Source organism: Marmota monax, unplaced genomic scaffold, assembly GCF_021218885.2.
Source record: "Marmota monax isolate L192 unplaced genomic scaffold, Marmota_monax_Labrador192_F-V1.1 WCK01_AAM20220418_F8-fsc00011, whole genome shotgun sequence".
NCBI lineage: Eukaryota > Metazoa > Chordata > Mammalia > Rodentia > Sciuridae > Marmota > Marmota monax.
The window spans coordinates 16,258,835-16,281,305 of record NW_026693082.1 but is presented as its reverse complement, the minus strand read 5'-3'; the positions used below and the strand labels follow the sequence as shown (position 1 = coordinate 16,281,305).

Here is a 22,471-nt window from a genome sequence, read left to right as displayed (position 1 = left end):
ACTTGAACCTCTTACACTACTTTATAATCAAACCTTTTTTGTGATTGGTATTGACAGAATCTCTAAAGTTAAAAGATTTGTATCTCTGACTTGCAGATTTGGAGAACTAATTATGACTCAAGCCTTCCTGGTTTTCCCAGAAAGCCCCACTCCCCTGTTAGGTTAGAAATTCTTAGGCTCTCTGTATGTAACTCTTCATGTAGCACCTAAACATTCATCTCCCCCTTCATTGGGGCATTGATAACATTGATAATATCTGGAAAGAGATTGGAGTTCTGCCTGTGGATACTTTGACTAAAATAATTCCTCAAGTTTGGGACATTCAGATATCAGGAAAGGCAATAAATGCCCAGACAATCTTAATTTTTCTAAAAGACCCAAAAACATATCTCCATAAACATTAGTCCTCTAACAGCCTGAGGCCTGCCAAGGGTTCCAACCCCTTATCTCTATTTTAAGCATGGTATCCCAGAGCATGTCATACTCCGATTCTCTCAGTGCTAAACCTTTCGGGGAATGTCGACTGGTCCAAGATTTGCAGGCAATTAATAAGGCTTTAATCCCCCTTCATCCCATAATCCTAAACCTATACATTATTTTGACTTAAATACTGAGTTGATCTGCATAGTACACTGTCCTTAATCTCAAGAATGCTGTCTTTGCATCCCATTACACCCTGAGTCACAATAACAGTTTAGACTGACCCTGGCACAATAGAAATTGGTCAATGTACTTAGAAGGTGCTGCTTCAAGGAATTAGAGACAGCTTGCACCTGTTTAGAAATGCCCTAGCAAAGGGGAATTAAGTTCTCAAACTTCAGAAAATGGAGCTCTGTTCAAATATGTGAATGGTCTTAACTGCAGCCCCACAAAACAAGATGCTGACAAAAATACTATCAGAGTTCTTAATTTCTTGGGCTTTCCTGGGTTCTGAGTATCTCCATGAAAGGCCCAGATATCCCAACAGAAGGTAAAATATAATACTACAAGAAAGTGATTAGTATGCTACCATTTGGATATAGAGGTTGAGAATAAGATGGCTAACATCAAGTGGAACTCAGTGATTGTGTGGAATTAATCTATGGGCCATGGCTTCCCCTTTGGTGGTTGGTTAGATGTACCCTAGGATATCCCTGGATCATAGATGTTGGATTAAGACCACAGGTGAGCCTACTAATCTCCCAGATTTTCATGAAAGATGGTCACAAATTGTTCTTTACTGGTATGACCATTTAGCTTCCATCTTTGTACTCCAGATATGGCTGGAAGATGTAACGTGGCACATAGAAGCCTTTCAGTTTTACTCAAAGAAATTTAAATGACAATGTGGTATCGCCATGTTGGATTAATCCTATTAAGTATTGAGGTAGCCTTAATGAGAAAAGCAATCCAGAATCATATGGCATTTGACATCTTAATAGCTGCCCAGTCAAGGGCCTGTGCCATTATTAAAACTGATGTTGTGTATATATCCCTGATAATTAAGGCAGCATTACTTTAGCCTTGCAAGATCTGCATGTCCAGGTAAAGGTGATGGTTGATGATTCTGCCCTTAGCCTAAATGCTTGGCTCTCTTGGCGGGATAAAGGAAATTGCTAGGAAAAATTATTAATATTCTTTATGACCCTCATAAGTGTTGGGTTGCTTTTGTGCCATGGATTATTTTGTTGCTTTGGGATACTACCTCAACTATCTACTTGTTTTCCTAGGCAAGTAGCCAGAATGATGGTGGTGAATGGATTTCGACCTTTTCCAGCAACTGAGACTAGAGACTTTAGATCCCTGGATAGGTAGGGATGACATCCCATTACAGCTTGAAGCAGCTACAGAAGATAGACCACCTTCTTTCGGCAGCCTGGTAAAAATAGGGATCTAAGTCTGGTGCAGGAGATAAGATAGGTAAATTGAGGAGTACAGTAATTCTCAACAAAGGAATGCCTGTGAAACCATTGACGTACAGAACAACAACTTGTGAGCAGACCTACCTGTGTTCTGTTGCCTTAAGCCCTCACCACCACTTACTAATTAGCCAATAAAACAGTGGCTAAGACACCGTGGCTGGATAGCTCCATGGCAGCCGGAGGAACACACAGCTCCTTGTAGCATGCACATCTTTGACCAAGATGTGACCAGACCTTCCACTGTAATAGGTTTAACCCACATGGGAGGAGATATGAGGTGCTAATCAAGTGACTGGTTTCTACTTGGACTTCCCACATTCCCTCATATCCACAGATACGTGATGATCACTCAGCATATGATAGAGTAATGTTGGCAGCATAAGGAGGGAGGCTTGCCTAGGGCTCCCTTCCTGCACTTCCATTCCTGTGTGTGTACTTCCGCTTTTTAATAAATCTCTTGCGCTGTTATCTTACACCTGTTATGTTCTTAAATTATTTTCTGCAACATGGTTAAGAACCTGGAAGATGCAAGTAGAGATCTCTGCTCCTATAGATCTCAGATCCCTGTATGATGACAGAAGTACTTTTATTTATTTTAAGTTATAGCCATGGATATTTTTTATTTGAATCATCAGCGAAGTGAATAATGTCCCAATGTTTATAATGACATCTGTGTTAGAAACATTGCACCACAGATAAGGAACACAAACATCCTCCTGACCTTGTGCTCTTTGAGTTTTGAAAATAATAACCTTCAGCATTATGAACCACAAGAAGACACCTTTCCAGTAAAAATATACATAGCCTGACCACCCTTTACTGTCTCAATTTATTAACAAACATGTATTAAGAAAGTTGCATGTATCCATGCGCTTTGTAGTGGTAGGTAGTTCATATGTGGTGAAGTAGCCTATTTTTTCCCCCTCTGCAATATGTTTGGGGGGTGGCTTTTGTAGAATGTGGCTTTCAGTGTGGCATATTTACACATGCACATAACATGATTTCATCAGTTTCACCCCCCAGCATCTCCCCCACCCTTCGCTCCTGTCTGCCCCGCCCCCCATCCCATCTTTATCCCTATTGGCCTCCCTTCTACTTTCATGATGTTCCTTTGTTTTTCCTTTTTCTTCACTACCTTCTACACTTGAGAGAAAACATACAACCCTTGACTTTCTGAGTCTGGCTTATTTCACTCAATATGGTGCTTTTCCATTTCCATCCATTTTCCTGAAAATGATGTAATTCCTTATGACTGAGTAAATCACTGTTGTGTATATAAACTACATATTCTCCATCCACTCATCTGTTGATGGATACCTTGGCTGATTCCATAACGTGACTATTGTGAATTGTGCTGTGGTAAACATTCGAATGCATCTATCTCTAAAGTATGCTGACTTTAATTCTTTTGGATAAATACCAAGAGTATATCATAGTTCTATTTTTAGTTGGTTGAGGAACCTCCATACCGATTTTCTTGGTGGCTGTACTAGTGCACATTTCCCAGCTTCCTCGCTGGCATTTAATATTATTTGCATTCTTGATTATTACCATTCTGATTGGAATGAGATGGAATCTGGATAGTTTTGATTTGCATTTCCCAAATGACTAAAGATGTTGAATATTTTTTTTATTCATAGAATTGTTGGTCATTTGTACTTCTTTGGAGAAGTGTCTGTTCAATTAATTGGCCCAATTATTGACTGGGTTATTTGGTTTTGGGTGTTTAATTTTTTAGTTCTTTTTTTCCCTATTATTTATTTTATTTTTTAATTACTTTTAAAAAAATTTACATAACAGCAGAATGCATTACAATTCTTACTACACATATAGAGCCCAATTTTTCATATCTCTGGTTGTACACAAAGTATATTCACACCAATTCGTGTCTTCATACATGTACTTTAGATAATAATGTCCATTACATTTCACCATCATTTCTAAGCCCATGCCCCCTGAATTTTTGAGTTCTTTATGTATTCTGTATTAGGTGTCTTTTGGAGTAGCTAGCAAAGATTTTCTCCCATTTTGTGGGTTGGTTTTCTTTTCTGTAGATGATGCCATCCCATTTATTGATTCTTGCTATTACTTCCTGAGATATTGGAGTCCTATTGAGGGAGAGTTTTTGCCTGTGCCTATATGTTGAAGTGTTTCTCCTGTTTTCTTGTAATGGTTGCACAGTTCCTACTATTATACTTAGGTCTTTGGTTCGTTTTGAGTTAACATTTATACAGAGCAAGAGAGAGGGATCTAGTTTCATTCTTCTGCGTATGGATATCCAATTTTTCTAGCACTTTCTGTTGAAAGAAGCTCTCTGTTCTTAAAAGTATGTTTTTGGAAACTTTGTCAAGGATCAAATGACTGTAGCCATGTATGTAGGTTTGTTTCTGTATCTTCTATTCTGTCCCATTTGCCTATGTGCCTGTTTTATGCTGGTACTGTTGTTTTAGTTACTATGTCTCTGTAGTATAGTAACTACCCCCACTGTCTTCTACATATGAGATAAAATAACATACATAGAGAAAAAACAACCAATTTTTTAATATTTATTTTTTTAGTAGTAATTGGACACAATACCTTTATTTTATTTTATTTTTATGTGGTGCTGAGGATCTAACTCAGGGCCGCTGAACCACAGCCACAGCCCCAACACAACCAATTTTTCAACCACCATTTCAAAGCTATTTGATAATGTGATGCCTCCCACAATCTTCATTTTGCCCATGATTGCATTGGCTATTCTGGATCTTTTGCTTTTCCGTATGAATATTAAAAATGGTTTGTCAAGGTCTGTGAAGAATATTGCTGGTATTTTTATGAGGAGTGCATTGAGTATGTAGATTACTTTTGAATAAGGCCATTTTAATGTTACTAATTTTACCTATCCATGAATATGGGGAACATGGGAGGTCTTTCCATCTAATAGTGTTTTCGATTTTCATTGTTCTATGATTTTTACTGTAGAGGTCTTTCACCTTGTTAAATTTATGCCTAAGTGTTTGGGGGTTTTGTTGTTGTTGGTGGTGGTGGTGGTGGTGGTGGTGGTGTGTGTGTGTGTGTGTGTGTGTGTTTTAAGCTCTTGTGAATGGAATTGTTTTTCTGATTTTTTTTCTCAACAGATTCATTATTGGTATATAGAAAAGCTGCTGATTTGTTTTTATACTGATTCTTTGCCAAATTTGTTCATTAGCTAAAGAAGTCTTCTTGAACCTTTAGGGTCTTCTTAGTATTGGATCATATCATCTGCAAATAGAGATAATCTGACTTCTTTCCTATTTGTATCCCTTTTAGTTGTATTTCTTGCCTAATTTCTATGGTTAAAATTTCAAGTTCTATATTGAATAGGAGAGGTGACAGTGTACATCAAGGTCTTGTTCCTGACTTCAGAGGAAGTGCATTCTAAAAAAAAAAAAAAAAAAAAAAAAAGTTTTTTATGGTTTTTCCCCATTTAGAATGATATTGACTTTAGGTTTGTTACATGTAGCCTTTATGATGTTGAGCTAAGTTCCTTCTACCACTAGTTTTTTCAGGGTTTTTGTTATGAAGGAGTATTGAATTTTGTGGAAGGCTTATTCTGCTTCATCAAGATGATCATGTGATTTTTGTCCTTAGTTTGGTTCTATTTATATGGTTATTGGTGATGTTTATTGATTTGCATAAGTTATAAACAGATCTTGCATCCAACTTGATCATGATGGATTATTGAATTCAATTTGCTCCTATAAGAAAATAAGTATTTTTGTGTCTATGTTCATCAAAGATATTGATCTGTAATTTTCTTCCCTTAATGTGTCCTGATCTGGTTTTGATATCTGGGTGAGAATAGCCTCAAGGAATGGGTTTTAAAGCATTTCCTCCCTTTCTATTCCATGAAATAATTTGAGGAGCATTGATGTTAGTTCTTTAAAGATCTGGTAAAAATTCAGCTGTGAATTCATCGCATCCTGGGCTTTTCTTGTTGGGAGACATCTTATTACAGTTCATTCTCATTGCTTGTTATTTTACATATTCTTTTGAGTCAACTCTTGTAGGTTATGTTTCTCAAAATTTATTCATTTTTTCTAGAGTTTTTATTTTATTGGAACATAAGTTTTCAAAATAGTCCCTCACGATCCTCCGGATTTCAATTTTGTCTATTGTAATATTCCCATTTTTGTCTCTAATTTTGTTAATTTGTCTCTCTGCTCTTTCTTTTAGTTTGTTTGGCTAAGGGCTTATCAGTCTTGTTTCTCCTTTCAAAGAATCAACCCTGTTTTGTTGATTATTTATATTGTTCTTGTAATCTCTATTTCATTAATTTCAGCTCATATCTTTGTTATTTCTTTTTGGGATTGGTTTATTCTTGTTTTCTAAGACCTTGAGATGCATCATTAGGTTATTTAAGATATCTCTCTCTCTCTCTCTCTCTCTCTCTCTAAATGTAGGCACTCATAACTATGAGTTTCCCTCTTAGAACTGCCTTTGGTGTATCCCATAGATTCTGGTATGTTGTGTTTTTATTTGCTTCTAAAATTTTTTTAAATTTCTCTCCTGATTTCTTCAATGACTCACTCATCATCCAAAAGTGCGTTGTTGAGCTGAGTATGGTAGCACACACCTGTAATCCCAGTGATTTAAGAGGCTGAGACAGGAGGATTACAAATTCAAAGCCAGCCTCAGCAACTTAGCAAGGCCTTCAACAATTTAGCAAGATCCTGTCTCAGAATAAAAAATGTTGTAAAAATGGCTATAGCTCAGTGGTTAAGCGCCCCTAAGTTCAATCCCTGGTACCAAAAAGCCAAAAAACAAGAAATAACAACAAAAGTGCAGTATTTATTCTCTGTGTATTTATGTAGTTCTGTAACTTTTCTGGCTATTAATTTCTAATTTCATCCTATTATGATTCGAAAAGATACAGGGATTACTTCATTCCTTTTGTATTTGCTCAGATAGTTTAATGGCTTATTATATATATTATATCAATTTTGGAGAAAGTTCTGAGTGAATGAAAAGAAAGTATATTCATGGACACTGATGTGTATTTGTCTCTTTTTTCTCATTTCTAGCATTTTTTGAAGGTGGTTATTTTTCATGGCTCAATCTTTTGAGGGCTAGGATTTTTAATTAGTATATTTCAGTTTTGTTTTGTATTTTTCTATTTTTATTTATTATGTTTTTTATTTTATATCTTTTTTCTCTCACTTATCTATTTCCCGTAATTCTCTTTCTCTTTTCTTCTGCTAACAGCCAACCTCTCTGGTTCTCTCTTTCACTCTTCCTTTAATTTTTAAATTCTATTTTCTCACCTCCTCTTTCAGAATCATGACATTCTACATCTCTTCTGTTCTCTCCACTCAAAATTGTAAATCCTTTCACAAACACTGTTTTCATGTGGGCAATAACTGATGACATCATTTCTGTTTATTGTTACAATTAACATTGTATATGTCATAGTAGGAACTATTTGGCTTAATATTGTATATTTTTGGCTCTGTTTATTGTTATTATTTGCCTCCCCCCTAAACTATGAGGTTCTGGAAACCTCCAGGGACACTATAAATCCACAGATCCATACTTTTAGATGAGTAGACACACACACAATATGAAAAAAAGCAAGGGAACAAATCACCTCGTACAAACAAATAATTCAATAACAGAGTCCATTGACACCACAGTGTCAGAGAAGGAGTTTAGAAAGGTTGATGTAAGGAACGAAATCAGAAAATATAGGAAGTGAAAGATCACTTCAATAAAGAGAAATTCTGGGGGGAAAAAAATCAAGTGGAAATCCTCAAAAGGAAGAAATCAATAAACCAAATAAAAAATTCAGTGGAAAGCATCACCCACAGACTAGACCACTTGGAAGATAGAATTTCAGTCAATGAAGACAAAAATATATAATCTTGAAAATAAATGACCATGGAGAAAAGATATTAAGAGACCATGAACAGAACTTCCAAGAAATATGTGATAACATGAAAAGACCAAATATAAGATTTATCAGGATAGACGAAGGCTCAGAGATGCAGAACAAAGGAATGCACAATCTTTTCAATAAAATAATATCTGAATGTTTCCCAAGACTTAAGAATGAAATGGAAAAATCAATAAAGGAGGCTTACAAGGCACAAAATACACAAAATTACACCAGACCCATACCAAGGCACATTATTATGAAAATGCCTAACATGCAGAATAAAGGCAGAATATTAAAGGCTGATAGAGGAAAAACAACAGTTACATTAAGAGGTAAATGAGTCCATTTCTTAGCTGATTTCTCAACCCAGAACCTAGAAGCTAGGAAGTCTTGGAATAATATATACTAAGCTCTGAAAGAAATTAATGTCAACCAAGAATACTCTATCCAGCAAATTTAGCTTCAGAATTGATGAAAATAGCAACCTTCCATGATAAAACAATAGTTTCAAAAATTTGCAATTAGAAAGCCTGCACTACAAAATATAATAAAATATTTAATGAAAACTGCAATTGAAAAACAGCAAAGGGAGGAACTACTAGAAGAATAGACAATCAAAGGATAAACTAATTCAAGTTAAAAACCAGAAATCAGAATGACAGGGAATAAATCATTTTTCAATAATAACATTGACAATAAATAGTCTAAACTCATCAATCAAAAGACATAGACCAGTAGATTGGATTAAAAACAAGACCCAACAATATGCTGTCACCAAGAGACTCAAAAATATCTACAGACTGAAAGTACAGATGGGAAAATAACATTCACATAGATATTGTAAACAAGCAGGGGTTTCTGTCATCATATCAGATAAAGTGGACTTCAAGCCAAAGTAAATAAGAAGGGACAAAGAAGTTTATTTTTTACTGCTTAATGGAATTATACACCAACAAGATATAATAATTGTAAATATTTATGCCCCAAACAATGCAACATCTATACACATCAACAAACCCTTCTCAATTTCAAGTATAAATAGACAATAATACTTGGTAACTTTAACACTCTATCTCACCACTGGATAGATCCTCCAAACAAACACCAAATAAAGAAACTATAGAACTAAAGAATACAGTTAATAATTTAGACTTTTCAGGCACATATAGAATATTTTATCCATTAATGATTGAATATACTTTCTTCTCAGCAGCACACAGATCCTTCTCTAAAATAGACTATATTAGGCCACAAAGCAACTCTTTGTAAATAAAAAATAGAGATAATACCTTGCATTCTATCAGTCAAAATGGAATGAAATTAGAAAACAACAATAAAATAAAAAAATAGAAGCTACTCTAACACGTGGAGACTAAATAATTTGCTGTTGAATGACCATAAGAAATCAGAGATAAAATATAAAAAAAAATACTTAGAGGTAAATGAGAATAGTGACACAACATATCAAAATCTCTGGAACATTATGAACGAGGTTCTAAGAGGAAAGTTCATTGCATTGAGTTCATTCATTAAAAGAATAGAAAGTCACCAAACAAATAACCTAACATTATATCTCAAAGCTCTAGAAAAAGAAGAACAAATCAACATCAATAGCAAAAGAGGATGGAACATAATTAAAATCAGAGCTGAAATCAATGAAATTGAAAAGAAGAAGAAAACAATACAAAAAAATCAACAAAACAAAACTTGGTTCTTTCAAAAAATAAATAAAATTGATAACTCTTAGCCAGGCTAACTAAGAAAACAAGGAGGAAAAATTCAAATTACTATAATCCACAATGGAAAAGGAAATATCACCATGGGCACTACTGAAATACATACAATAATCAAACTATTTTGAACATTTATACTCCAATAAAATAGAAAATTTTGAAGTCATTAATAGATTTCTGGAGACATATGACCTACCCAAATTGAATCAGGAATACACAGAAAATGTAAATAGATCAATTTCAAACAATGAAATTAAAGACATTATCAATAGCCTACTAACAAAGAAAAACCCAGGACCAGGGCTGGGGTTGTGGCTCAGCGGTAGAGCGCTCGCTTTGCATGTGCAAGACCCTGGGTTCAATCCTCAGAACCACATAAAAAATAACAAGTAAAATAAAGGTGTTGTGTCCAACTACAACTAAAAAATAAATATAAAAAACAAAACAGGACCAGGCAGATTTTCAGCTTAGTTCTACCAGATCTAACTTTAAAGAACTAACACCAAGCCTCCTCAAATTATTCCATGAAAGAGAAAAGGTAGGAACCCTCCCAAACTCATTCTGTGAAACTAGTATCACCCTGATACCAAAACTAGACAAAGACATCAAGGAAAGAAAGCTTCAGACCAATATCCCTGATGAATATGGATGCAAAAATTCTTATAAAATACTAATAAAGCACATACAAAAAATATTTAAAAGATGGTATACCATGATCAAGTGGGTTTCATCCCAAGATGCAAATTAGATTCAACAAACAGAAATCAATAAATATAATTCACCACATCAATAGATTCACAGACAAGGATCACACGATTATCTCAATAGAAAAGCATTTAACAAAGACAACATCAATTTATGTTCAAAACACTAGAAAAACTAAGGATAGTAGGAATATACTTCAACATTGTAAAAGGTATATACATTAAACCCAAGGCTAACATCTTTCTAAATGGAAAAAAGTTTAAAGCATTCCTTCTAAAAACTAGAACAAGACAGGGATGCCCTCTTTCACCACTTCTATTCAACATAGTCCTTGAAACTCAAGCCAGAAAAATTAGACAAAAAAAAAAAAAAGAAATTAAAGAAATACAAATAGGAAAAGGAGAGCTCAAACTACCCCTATTTGCCCACAACATGATCCTGTATTTAGAAGACCCAAAAAACTCTACCCCAAAACTTCTAAAACTTATAAACAAAATTCAGCAGTGTAGCAGAATATAAGATTAACACCTATAAATCAATTGCATTCCTATACCAATGATGAATCGACCAAAAGAGAATTTAGGAAAACTATCCCATTCACAATAGCCTCAGAAAATAAAATATTTGGGAATCTATCTAGCAAAAGAGGTGAAAGACCACTATTAAAAGTAAAGAAAGAAATTGAGACCTTAGAAGATGGAAAGATCTCCCATATTCATGGTTAGAATTAATATTGTCAAAATGGCCATACTACCAAAAGTGTTATATAGATTTAATGCAATTCCTGTAAAACTCCAATAATGTTCTTCATAGAAATAAGAAAGGCAGACATGAAATTTATTTGGAAAGATAAGAGGCCCAGAATAGTGAAAGCAATCCTTAGCAAGAAAAGTGAAACAGAAAACATCATAATACCAGACCTTAAATTATACTTCAGAGCTATAGTAGCCAAAACAGCATGATTTCGCACAAAAATCATACATGAATATCAGTGGAACAGAATAGAAGACAGAGACAAACCTATATAAATTCAGGTATCATGTTAGACAAAGGCACCATAAACATACATTGGAAAAAAGATAGCCTCTTCAACAAATGGTGCTGGAAAAAGTGGAAATCCATATGAAACAGAATGAAATTTAACCTCTATCTCTCATCCTGCACAAAACTCAAAGTGGATCAAGGACATAAGCATTAGATCAGAGACCCTGAACCTAATAGAAGAAAATGTAGGCTCAATATTCTGTTATGTTGACATAGGAACTGACTTCCTCAATAAGACTCCTAAAGCTCAAGAAGTAAAGAATCAATAAATGGGATGGTATCAAACTAGAAAACTTATTCACAGAAAAGGAAACAATCAAGAGTGTGCAGAGAGAACCTATAGAATGGGAGAAAATCTTTGCCACCTGCCCCTCAGAACATCAACGTCTATATATTAAGAACTCTAAAAAGTTACCACCAAAAAAACCCACAAATAACCCAATCAATTAATGGACAAATAAACTGAAGAGGTACTTTACCGAAGAAATACTAATGGCCAACAATTTACAAAAAAAAATGTTCAACATCTCTAGCAAGTAGAGAAATGTAAAATAAAACTATACTGAGATTTCATCTCACTCCGGACAAAATGGCATTAGTCAAGAATACAAACAGCAATAAATGTTGGTGAGGATGTTGGGGAAAGAGTATACTCATACATTGCTGGTGGGACTGGAAATTGGTGCAACCATTATGGAAAGAAAGCAGTATGGAGATTCCTCAAAAAACTGGGAATGGAACCACCTATTTGACCCAGTTACACCACTCCTTGTTATAGATCCAAAGAATTTAAAATCAGCATACTTTAGTGACACATCCACATCAACGTTTATAGCAGCTCAATTCGTAATAGCTAAGCTATAGAACTAACCTAGGTGCCCTTTAATAGATGAATGGGTAAAGAAAATGTGGAATACCCTATATAATGGAATATTACTCAATTACAAAAAAAAAAAAATGACTTTTACCAGTAAATGGATGGATCTAGAGACTATCATGCTAAGTGAATAGCAAGTCCCCCCAAAACAAATGTTGAATGTTCTCTTTGATATATGGATGCTAACTCACAATGGGGGTGGGGGGAGGGACTTCAAGTTCAGTGGATTAGACAAAGGTTAATGAAGAAAAGCAAACTTTTTACCAGACTCAATCTCATCTCTCTTGTTCTGATTCCCATCCCAAATACACACCCAACCTGTTTGTCTCTAATTATGAAGCTTAGACCACCAGTTTCAAAGGGAATAGGAAGACAATGGAATGAATCAGACATTACTTTTCAATGTTCATATATGAATACACCACAGTGACTCTCCACATCATGTGCAACCACAAGAATGGGATCCTAATTAGGATATACTCCATGCATATATCATATGTTAAAATACACTCTATTGTCAGGTATATCTAAAAAGAACAATTAAAAATGGGGATGAAAAGAAGAAATGAGAGAAAGAAAGAAAAAAGAGAAAGGAAAAAAATTAAAATGATGAAGAAGAAAAGAGATTGAGAACAAATCTAATTCATTGATAAAAATATTTAAAGTTAGAACTATAAAAACCCAATAATGGATAACAACAAAATTGACCAAGAAAGTGAATGTAAAAATAAATATTAAAAGATTAAAGTTTCTCACAGTTCCCGTTGGCCATTCAGTTGATTCCTTCTCAACTCTGGCTCAAGGAGGCCAAACCTGTATGCTGGGCTCCGCCTCTCCTTGCCCACCAACCAGCAAGCATTGAGGAAACGTGGTCTGCTCAGAGCTAAATTCACATAGCCCTGGTTTTTGTATCAGAGGAAAGGATGGGCATGGCTACAGTATGTGTGTGAACTGACCTGGATTATCTGGCACTGCACATCCTGAATGTCTCAAAATGTGTGTGTGTGTGTGTGTGTGTGTGTGTGTGTAAGTGTCCAGCTTACAGTGGCGACTTTGGGGGTGCTGGGGTGTGCTGTAAGCAGCAAGCTTTTCCCCAGACCCAGTCTCATCTCTTCCATTCTGAATCTCATCCCCAATCCACACCCCACCAGTTTGTTTGCCTCTGGACACCCAGCTTAGACACCAATTTCAAAGGGAACGCTGCTCCACCTTGTGCTTCTCAGAGCTGTCAGCAGGTCAGTGCCACAGTCTCCCTCCTGATCCCAGCTTGAGACTCAAGGTAGGTGCCCGCTGACCCAGTGAAAGAAAAGCAGTGGCCATTGGGTTTTGAAGACAGAAAAAAACACAGAAGTTGTGATCTCTGGCATAGTTCATCTGGACAATGAAGCCCCTTTCCCAGTTGTCACTGAAATTCTGGGGATAGTGAGGCAACCCCATTCCCATACTGACTCCCTTCGCAGACTCGAAATCTCCTTTCTGCTAAGACTCCATGTTTGCCTGAGTCTGCATTTTTTGAATCATGAGGGTTTGCTTTAGCTCGACAGAGAGGAGCTCCCCTCCCTGGTGCACACCGTTTCTTTGATCAATCCTCTTATTCCAAGAACCAGTATTTCTGGGTTTCACCTGGTGACTGCTGACTCACTGGTTGCACCTCAGGGGTTTCCCTCAGCTCTCCCACCTCATCCTGCAGCTGCAATCTAAAAGCAGCCACTGTTCACTGGGTCCCTCAAGTCCGTCATTTGCTGAGTCCCCTTAGGGTCTTTGTTCCTGTGCTTCCTTCTGCTGAGAATCAGTGGTCTTGCTTTTGACAGCTGATTTGCTGTAGGTTGCTGTGTGGTCAAGAGAAGATTTTCCCACAATATGTGATATAGTCTCAGGATGCTCATCCGTTCTTTACAGCAAAGAATTTAAGAATTTCGTTTAGTTTTACTCCCCTGTGTGGTTCAGGTGGTGGCATATGTTAGCACTAAACTAACTGATTCAGTTCATTGCTTAGGAAAAGCAGGGCTGTGAAGAATGAAGCTGATGATAAGTCTGTTTTCCTAGGGGAGACCCATGTTGGCTTTTACCCACATGGTATCTCCACAAAGAGCTTGAAGACATGCAGTGGTCTTGTACAGTCAATCCACCATGTCAAACATGACTCGTCTGCTCACCTTTGCACCTTTTACCATAAGCATGACATGCTTTCTTTTCTTCTTCTTCTTTTTTTTTTAATAGTCATTAAGGTCACAGTCTAGCTCCTGACAGAATTTTCACATGCATTGCTGCAAAACACCCATGTGAAAGGCGAAAATATTTAGGGAAGGTTCAACTTAGCTGCATTGGACTTAATGGGAAGAACACTTGTATAAAAATAGAAATCTCACCCCACGTCCTGTACTAGACTCTTAAGCTATTCATTTCGCTTCCCTCTCCTGCTGCTTGTTGTTCAGTTGTTCTTGTGTGGATAAGATAATTAAATTGAAAGGAAGTAAGGAGATAAAGCTATGCAACTATGGTAATAATAGAATAATATTGCTCCTGTATTCCTCAGTGGATATTAATTAGCCTAGGAGGTGACGGAAGCCTAGTTACAATTGGATATCTGATCCATTTTAAAGGAATTCTTGTCTTTGACACATCCATGCATTGTGTTTAGCCTCAGACTGTCCTTGAAGTCTTATGCCACCTAGGTTCTCACTGTACCTGGCACACACAAAGTGAGAGTTTGCTTCTATTGCTACACGGGATGAGAGATTGAGTCTTGTATCTACCTAATCCCATCACCCCATGCTTCTTGGAAGTGGTACGTGGCTTAGTTCAATAGATAGTTGTCAAAATGTAGGGAGTTTGTAAAAAGCAAATCCATTGCCAGGTCTGTGCTCCATTTGTCCAGTGTGAGTCCAAATTGCACATTTGTTTGTTTTTAATGCATCATGTAAGTGGCAAGGTGACATTTGACACCACTTCACTGCTCTAACATTGCAGAAACTAAAGTTATCAGATGAGCCTGTAGAAGCAAAAGAAGATTACACTAAATTTAACACAAAAGATTTCAAGACTGAAAAGGTACGTGTCCAGGTGTAGTGACATATTATACATTTGCAATGGGTGACCTGTATAGACATCAGAAACAATTGCACACTTGATTGTGATTAGTTTTTGAATATGGAAAATTATTAATTTGCATCTCTGTGGCTTAATTTATTCAAAATTGTGCATGACAATGAAAATGTTAAGCAATTTAAACTTTTTACAAAACAGAGAAGAGCAATATGCTTGGCAAGAATGTGCCTACACTTAGCCATGTGTTCATAGAGCGATGGGTGGTAAGGGAAGAAGCCTCTACAGGTAAATTTTTGGTCAATCTTACTGCCCAGAATCTTCCCAGAAATTATGATAACAAAAATTTTTAATAACTTGACCATTCAGCATTTACCCATAAATGTTATTTGGGTAACATTTCGTACTAAGTTTTATCTGACACATGCATTATAAATATCACGTAGCTTTTAAAATTGGCATTATAATGCTTACATAGTTTTTGGTTCTGCCCTTTTATCATTGTGTTGAGAAAATGTTCACATATCATTAAACACTCTTTGAAGTTTTGATCATCCTTTCATATCCAGTCATGAGTGTTAATTTACTTCATCATATGGAATATAATGTAATCCGTCCCCTGGTCTTGGATTTATGGGTTACTTCTGGCTTTTAAATTTTGGGGTTTTTGTTTGTTTTAATGAAGTGATAGACATTTACAGTCTATATCAGTTTATTTTATTAGACACAATTTAGAACTAAGAGTAAATGCTTAGAGAACATGAACTCTTTCATAAAATATATAGCTAAATTGTTTTCTAAAGTTGTAACAAAAATCTGTAATCTCAAACATAGTTGCCAATGACTGTTTATCTAGCATTCTGGATAGCATTATTTTTATTTTGAAAATATTTGCCTGTCAAGTTTCTTTAACTGGAAAGATTTGGTTTTCCAATTGTTTATCGTTAATTTACAATTTTTGCAAAGGGCAGTTGTATCCCTTTCCTGTTTTCATGTTGGAATAATAATGTTTTCTGTTGATTTGTAAGAACTTATTCTAAATTGAGATTGTTAACACTTTTTATGACACAGGGTACAGATAAATTTTCCAGAATGTTTTTAGCCTTTTCATTTGATTTTTTAGTTGTTTTAAGTTTTTTCTGAAGAATGTATGTTTCCTTTTCCCTATTGTTTCTATGTTTAACTTTCATTTAGATTTTAACAGTGGATAGTCCCCTTAGAGTTTATGTGTCACTTATTAAGGCATAAATACCCTGAACAACTTGTCTGGATGAGATGGCTACTTTTCACCATCCAGTCAAGGATTAAGCCTCCTATGTGATGTGTGATAGAACGTGGGAAGCCAGATTGCAGGAATCATATGCTGTGCCTTTGAACTTATCTTACAGTTCCAGGGAGATAGATGAGTTTTTTTTCTTTACTGGTTCCCATTATTTATACTTCTTTTCAACAAGTTTTGATGCATTGCAGTAAAATCAGCTGCTATTTACCATCTTCTAGTGCTTTTTAAAGGACATAGGTCAGGTTAAAGGGGAGAACAATACAGTAACCACGAAAGAGAGAAAAATTTAAAGGGCAGAGTTATTTGGAGTCAGCTTTTTGGAGAGTATTTCTTTGTTGAAGAAGTACTTTTCAGTACTAGTTGAAGACCAGTGGATGTTTTGTAATATAGGTCATCTTTTGAATATAATAGAGTTGTGCTTGGTTTCCCATAGAGCAAATGAATAAAATCAGATTGTAAGTTGATGTGAATTATTCATCGTGTGGTAATATAAGGCTGTAATTCCAATCTCTGTCTGTGTCAGTTCTATTGTTTGTGTTATTGCACTAATGCACCCTCCAGAATTATTCCCCCTGCAGTAGATCATTGACTGTAACCGTCCACTCCTTAGAAGGCAGCAGTCTTATCTTAACATATTTTGTGTCTGAATTATGAATAGATATCCGAATTTTTTTCATTCTCTTGGGAAGCATGTTAATAGCAGAGCTTTCCTCCCTTGACGAACCTTGAGACATACACAATATTGTCTGATTTGCATGCATGACTTACTAATGTTATATTCATAACATATATTTCTCTCTTATTTTCAAAAACAGAAAACAAGCAAAATGACTGCAGCTCAGAAGGCTTTGGCTAAAGTTGACAAGAGTGGAATGAAAAGTATTGATGCCTTTTTTGGTGCAAAAAATTCTAAAAAAATTGGAAACCTTCAAAACTCTAAAAAATAAAGCCTAATAAAGCAAAAAGCATCTTTTCTTTTTACGTGTTCCATTTTCATTCTTCCTCCATGCCGCGGTACTTCCTGACCCTTGATTACCACCTTTTGGAGAAAGATGGCAATGTTCAGGTTCTCTTGAACATTTTTTAGGATTTGATATTTGTGTCTCTGAACAAAATATGGGAAAGTTATTGTGTGATTTCATGTCGGTGGCCTTTGGTGTCTTTGAGAAAGTAATCAAGTGAACAGAATTTAACATGTAGCATCACAGTGCCCTCTGCTAACTGACCCATGACAATATTTGAGTTATTGTTATTTTATGTAATTTTGCTACACAGTAGCTTTAACAACATGGTTTTCAGTATACTGAGAGAAACTAGGTAACAAAACTGTCAGGTAAAATTGCTACTTTTTAATTGACTAGTTTTTGTAAATCTTATTGGAATTTTTCTGTTCTTACAAATATATGTTTTTGGTTAAAAAAAAAAAAAAGGGAGAGAAAAGAATAAAGCTAAAATTGTAATCTATCTTTTCATTACCCAGAAATAATTTGGTGCATGTTCTTACAATAAAAAAAGTTAAAGGAATTATAATAGCAATTTTATAACCATTTTTAAAAATATTTATTTTTGTTTTTAGTTGGACACAATACCTATTTTATTTATTTATTTTTATGTTGTGCTGAGGATCAAACCCAGGTCCTCACATGTGCAAGGCAAGCGCTCTACCGCTAAGCTACAACCCCAGCCCCTATAACCTCCATTTTTGTAACATAATTTTGTGAGATTTTTCCCAGGCTACTAGGTATTTTTCACAAAAATGATTTTTAAATGACAATATCCTTTTTAATTATTCAACATTTGATTATTTAATAAATATCCTTACATTTCTTTACATATGTTCATGTTTTGAAGAATCAGATTGTATGTAAATATTTGTTTAGATATTTTATTGCTTCCTTAGAATAGATTTTTAGATGTGAGTTTACTGGTTCAAAAATAAGTTTTTCAAATATATACTTATGGAAATATATTTCAAAAAAGTTGTCAGAAATTTGCACTCTAACAAATGGTGGGTGGGACATTTGTACATACATGTAATCTGATCAGCTTAATTCCCTACTAACTCCCCTTTCCTCTCCTCTCCTCTCCCCCTGAGCCCCTGCCTCTATCTACTCTATTTTCATAAGATCTCCTTTTTTTACATTTTTATCTCAAGCTTCCATATATGAGAGAAAACATGACCCTTGACTTTCTGTGTCTGGCTTAATATAATTTTGCTTAATATAATGCTCTCCAGTTCCAACCTTCTTCCTGAAAATGACATAATTTTGTTCCTTTATAACTAAATAACTCTCCTTTGTGTTATAAGCACCACATTTTCTTTGTCCAGTCATCTGTTGGCAGACACCTAGATTGATTCCATACTTGGCTAGTGTGAATTGTGCTGTGATAAACATGGGTATGCATGTGTCTCTCAAGGATGCTGGTTTTAATTGTTATGCAAAGACGTCGAGAAGTGTTTTAGCTACTTCATTAGATGGTTCCATTCTTAATCTTTTGAGGATTTCCATGGTGGTTGTTTCTATTTCTGAAAAGATTATCAGAGGTAAAATTGTCTAGCACTGGAGTCTTTTTTTATTGTTGTTTACTGTAGCTTTCTTTAAACAGGAAGAATTTCTTACCTGTTCCTTTGTCTTGTTTGACATTTTTTAAGAATACAAGCCACTTTTTTTGGTATAATATTTCTCACTTTGGGGTTGTCTAACTTTCCTCTTGATTAAATCCAAACTATACGCTTGAGACACCCACAGAAGGAGTGTCCTGTCTTTCTTACTGAACTATCAGGAGTCACAGTTTGCCCCATACCAATCTTGTTGACTTCCTCACTCAGGGTGGTGTGCATAAGCTTATTCACTGTAAATTATTATTGATTATCTTTATAATTAATTAGTATTTGGGGGTAAACATCCTGGAACTCTTAAATATCCTATTCTGCATCAAACGTTGACTCACTATTTTTAGGATCTACCAATGATTTTTCTAACTCTAGCATGTCTTCTGCATTGGTAGGCATCCTTCAGTAATGAAGAGCCTTCCCTTCTCCACTTCTTTATTCATTAATGATTTTATATCAATATAAATTTTTAGACTTTCATATTATCTAGGGAATTATTGTAGTAGTAATACTAGTAGTAGTAGTGATTTTGATGCTCATATTGTTCCAAAATGGCTAGAAGAGACCCTTTAAGCTTGCTCCTACATCTTTTTAATCTTTTTATTATTCTTTAGTACTTTCTTATTTCTGCAGCAGGGAATTCCAGGCTCTTTTTGCACTTTCCCTACCCAAAGCCTGAATCAGCCTTTTTTCCAAGGAGCCCTATTCCTTTAATTGGAGAATGGTGTTTAAAGCCAACATCTAGGCAGTAGCTGTGCCATTACTGGTACAATATTGCTTAGTGTCCAAAGCCAGAAAGTGTGTGTGTGCATGCGTACATATATAACTATGTACTCATATCAACATTTCTAGAGCTAACTGTTTATCAACAGCTATGTATATGTGTGATAGTTTGTAGATTCACTTTATCAGGGTAAAGAAGCTTTTTTCTATTTCTACTACTGTGAGAGTTTGTATCATAGTTATTGACTTTTGTCAAATAATTTTCATATCTATTGAGATGATCAGAATTTTCCCCTTTTGGGTACTAGGGATTGAATGGGGGAGGGGTAGTTACTACTGAGCCATGTCCTCAGCCCTTTTGATTTTTTATTTTGAGACAGGTTCTCACTAAGTTGTTTAAGGCCTTGCTAAGTTGCTGAGGCTAACCTTGAACGTGTGATCACACTGCCTCAGCCTCCCAAATTGCTGGGATTATAGTCATGTGCCACCCTGCCTGGCAGTTTTCCTTTAATAAAGGAGTATCTTTTAATATTTGGATTATAGTTATTTTTTTAAATTTATTTTTTAATTGTAGTTGGACACAATACCTTTATTTTATTTATTTTTATATGGTGCTAAGGATCGAACACAGGGCCTTGCACGTGCTAGGCGAGTGCTCTACCGCTGAGCCACAACCCCAGCCCCATAATGATTGTTTAATGTTAAACTAACCTTGCATTCCTAGACTAGACCCTATTTGGTCATAGTGCACCATTCTTTTCATTAACAGATGGGTTTTTATTACTAATATTTTGTTATGGATTTTTATATCTTCTGTTAATATTGGTTTGTAGTTTTCTTTACTTGTAATGATTTTATTTGATTTTGATGTCAGTAAAACCAGCCTTATAAAATGAGTGGGGAAATACCTTTACATAACCTATCTTCTGAAGAAGTTGTGGGAGATTCATTTCGTTTGTTACCTTATGTGTTGAACAGAATTCACTTGTGAAGATGGTACTGAGGGTCCGATTAAATAGGGGAAGAACATAAGTAGCCAGGGGAGTGTGGAGAGTGTCGGGAGAGACTTGCACATGTATATTCAGTTAGTCTTATGGGCCAGAGGTATGTTGTAATTCGGGTTCTTTGGATCTCAGTGGCATCCTTTTGGCTGCAGGGGCCAGGGCTTTGGGGTGCACTTTCCATTCTGCTTTTGTTCTCAGCATGAGAACTTGTTGGAAGCTAAGATGCAGAAATGAAGAACAGATTAGCAGGACAATGATTAGTACTATTTCAAATTTGTCAAGTTTATAGGAGCAGCTGTTAGAGGAAGAAGCTGTTTCAAAGCCATTTGGGCCAGTCATTTTCTTTCTGGGAAAGTTTTTAATTACTATTCCAATTTTTGTAGTCAAAATAGAGCTATTCCAGTCTTCTCCTTTTTCTTGCACCAGTTTTGGTAATTTGTATGTTTTAAGAAATGTCTATATTTCATGTCAGTTGTCAAATTTCTTGGCATAAATATTGTTGTAATGTAGTAACAGTAAGAGCATATTTTATATTATCCTCTTAGTGTTTGTGTTTGTATAACAAAGTTTCTTTTTTCACACCTGATATTTGTTATTTGTGTCTTTTTGGTTTTCTTCATTAGCTCAAGCAAAGCTTACCAATTCCTTTTATCCATTTGAAGAACCATTTTCTTCTGGTTTGCATCATGTCTGATAAGACATCTGTTTTAATTCTTACATTTCTCCTACTTCTTATACTTGTCCATTCCTCTCGCCCCTAATAGTTTCTAGCATGTTGGTGTGGTTTTCTTGATCTTCTTTGGGAGTCAGTTAAGCTTCTTGTATATTTGAGTTTATAGTTTTCAACGAATTTGGAAAACTTCTGGCCAACATTTCTTCAGATATTTTTCAGTTATTTTCCCTCCTTCCTCTCCACTTCATCGGTTTCTGGGACCTCAGTTACATGTATACTGGGCCTCTTTTGATAGCAGTCCTGACATGGAACTTCTGATTTTTTTTTCCTTGTTTCATTTGTAGACAGCGATTTCTCTTAATGTATTTTCAAGTTTATTTTGGATATAGGATTTCATCTTCCATTAACCTCCAGTAGTGAATTTTTATTTCAAATATTATAATTTTTGGTTTTAGTTGTTCTATTTGGACCTTTTTTATGTCTTCTCACTTTTCTGCTCATATATTTGTGTTTTCCTTTAGATACTTTGTAGCTTTTTAGGTAGCTACATAGATGTCTGCTAGTTGGTCATTTCTGTGTCGATTTGTTTCTTTCTCTCCTCTCCCTTTATTATTATTTCTTACTTTGAAATAACTTTAGACTTATAGAAAAGTTGCAAGAATACTAAAGAGAGTCTACCCTCCCCTTGGCTTCCCCCAATATTAACCCTTTACATAACCACAGTACAATTATCAAAACCAGGGAATTTAGCTAACTCATGACCTTATTGGAATTTCACCTATCTTTATACTAATGTCACTTGTTTGTTCCAGAATCCAATCTGTGATCTCAAAGTGTATTTAGTTGTCATATCTCCTCAGTATTTTCTGATTTATGAGAGTCTTTTAATATTTCTTTGTCTTTCAGTGACCTTGACACTTTTGAGAGTATTGATTGGTTATTTTGTAAAAATGATCCTCAATTTTTTAGATAGG

At 35.3% G+C, this 22,471-nt stretch overlaps 1 protein-coding gene across 1 annotated transcript in view; it reads left to right on the top strand.

Moving 5' to 3' along the window:
- The window catches only part of Rnaseh2b (ribonuclease H2 subunit B), a 73,376-nt gene extending 55,912 nt beyond the window's left edge, over positions 1-17,464 (top strand). Inside the window, 3 exon segments of the mRNA XM_046454169.2 lie at positions 15,127-15,207; positions 17,299-17,394; positions 17,396-17,464. Coding sequence (XP_046310125.1) covers positions 15,127-15,207; positions 17,299-17,394; positions 17,396-17,437 — 219 coding nt within the window. The 3' untranslated portion in view covers positions 17,438-17,464.
- The last annotated feature ends 5,007 nt before the right edge of the window (positions 17,465-22,471 follow it).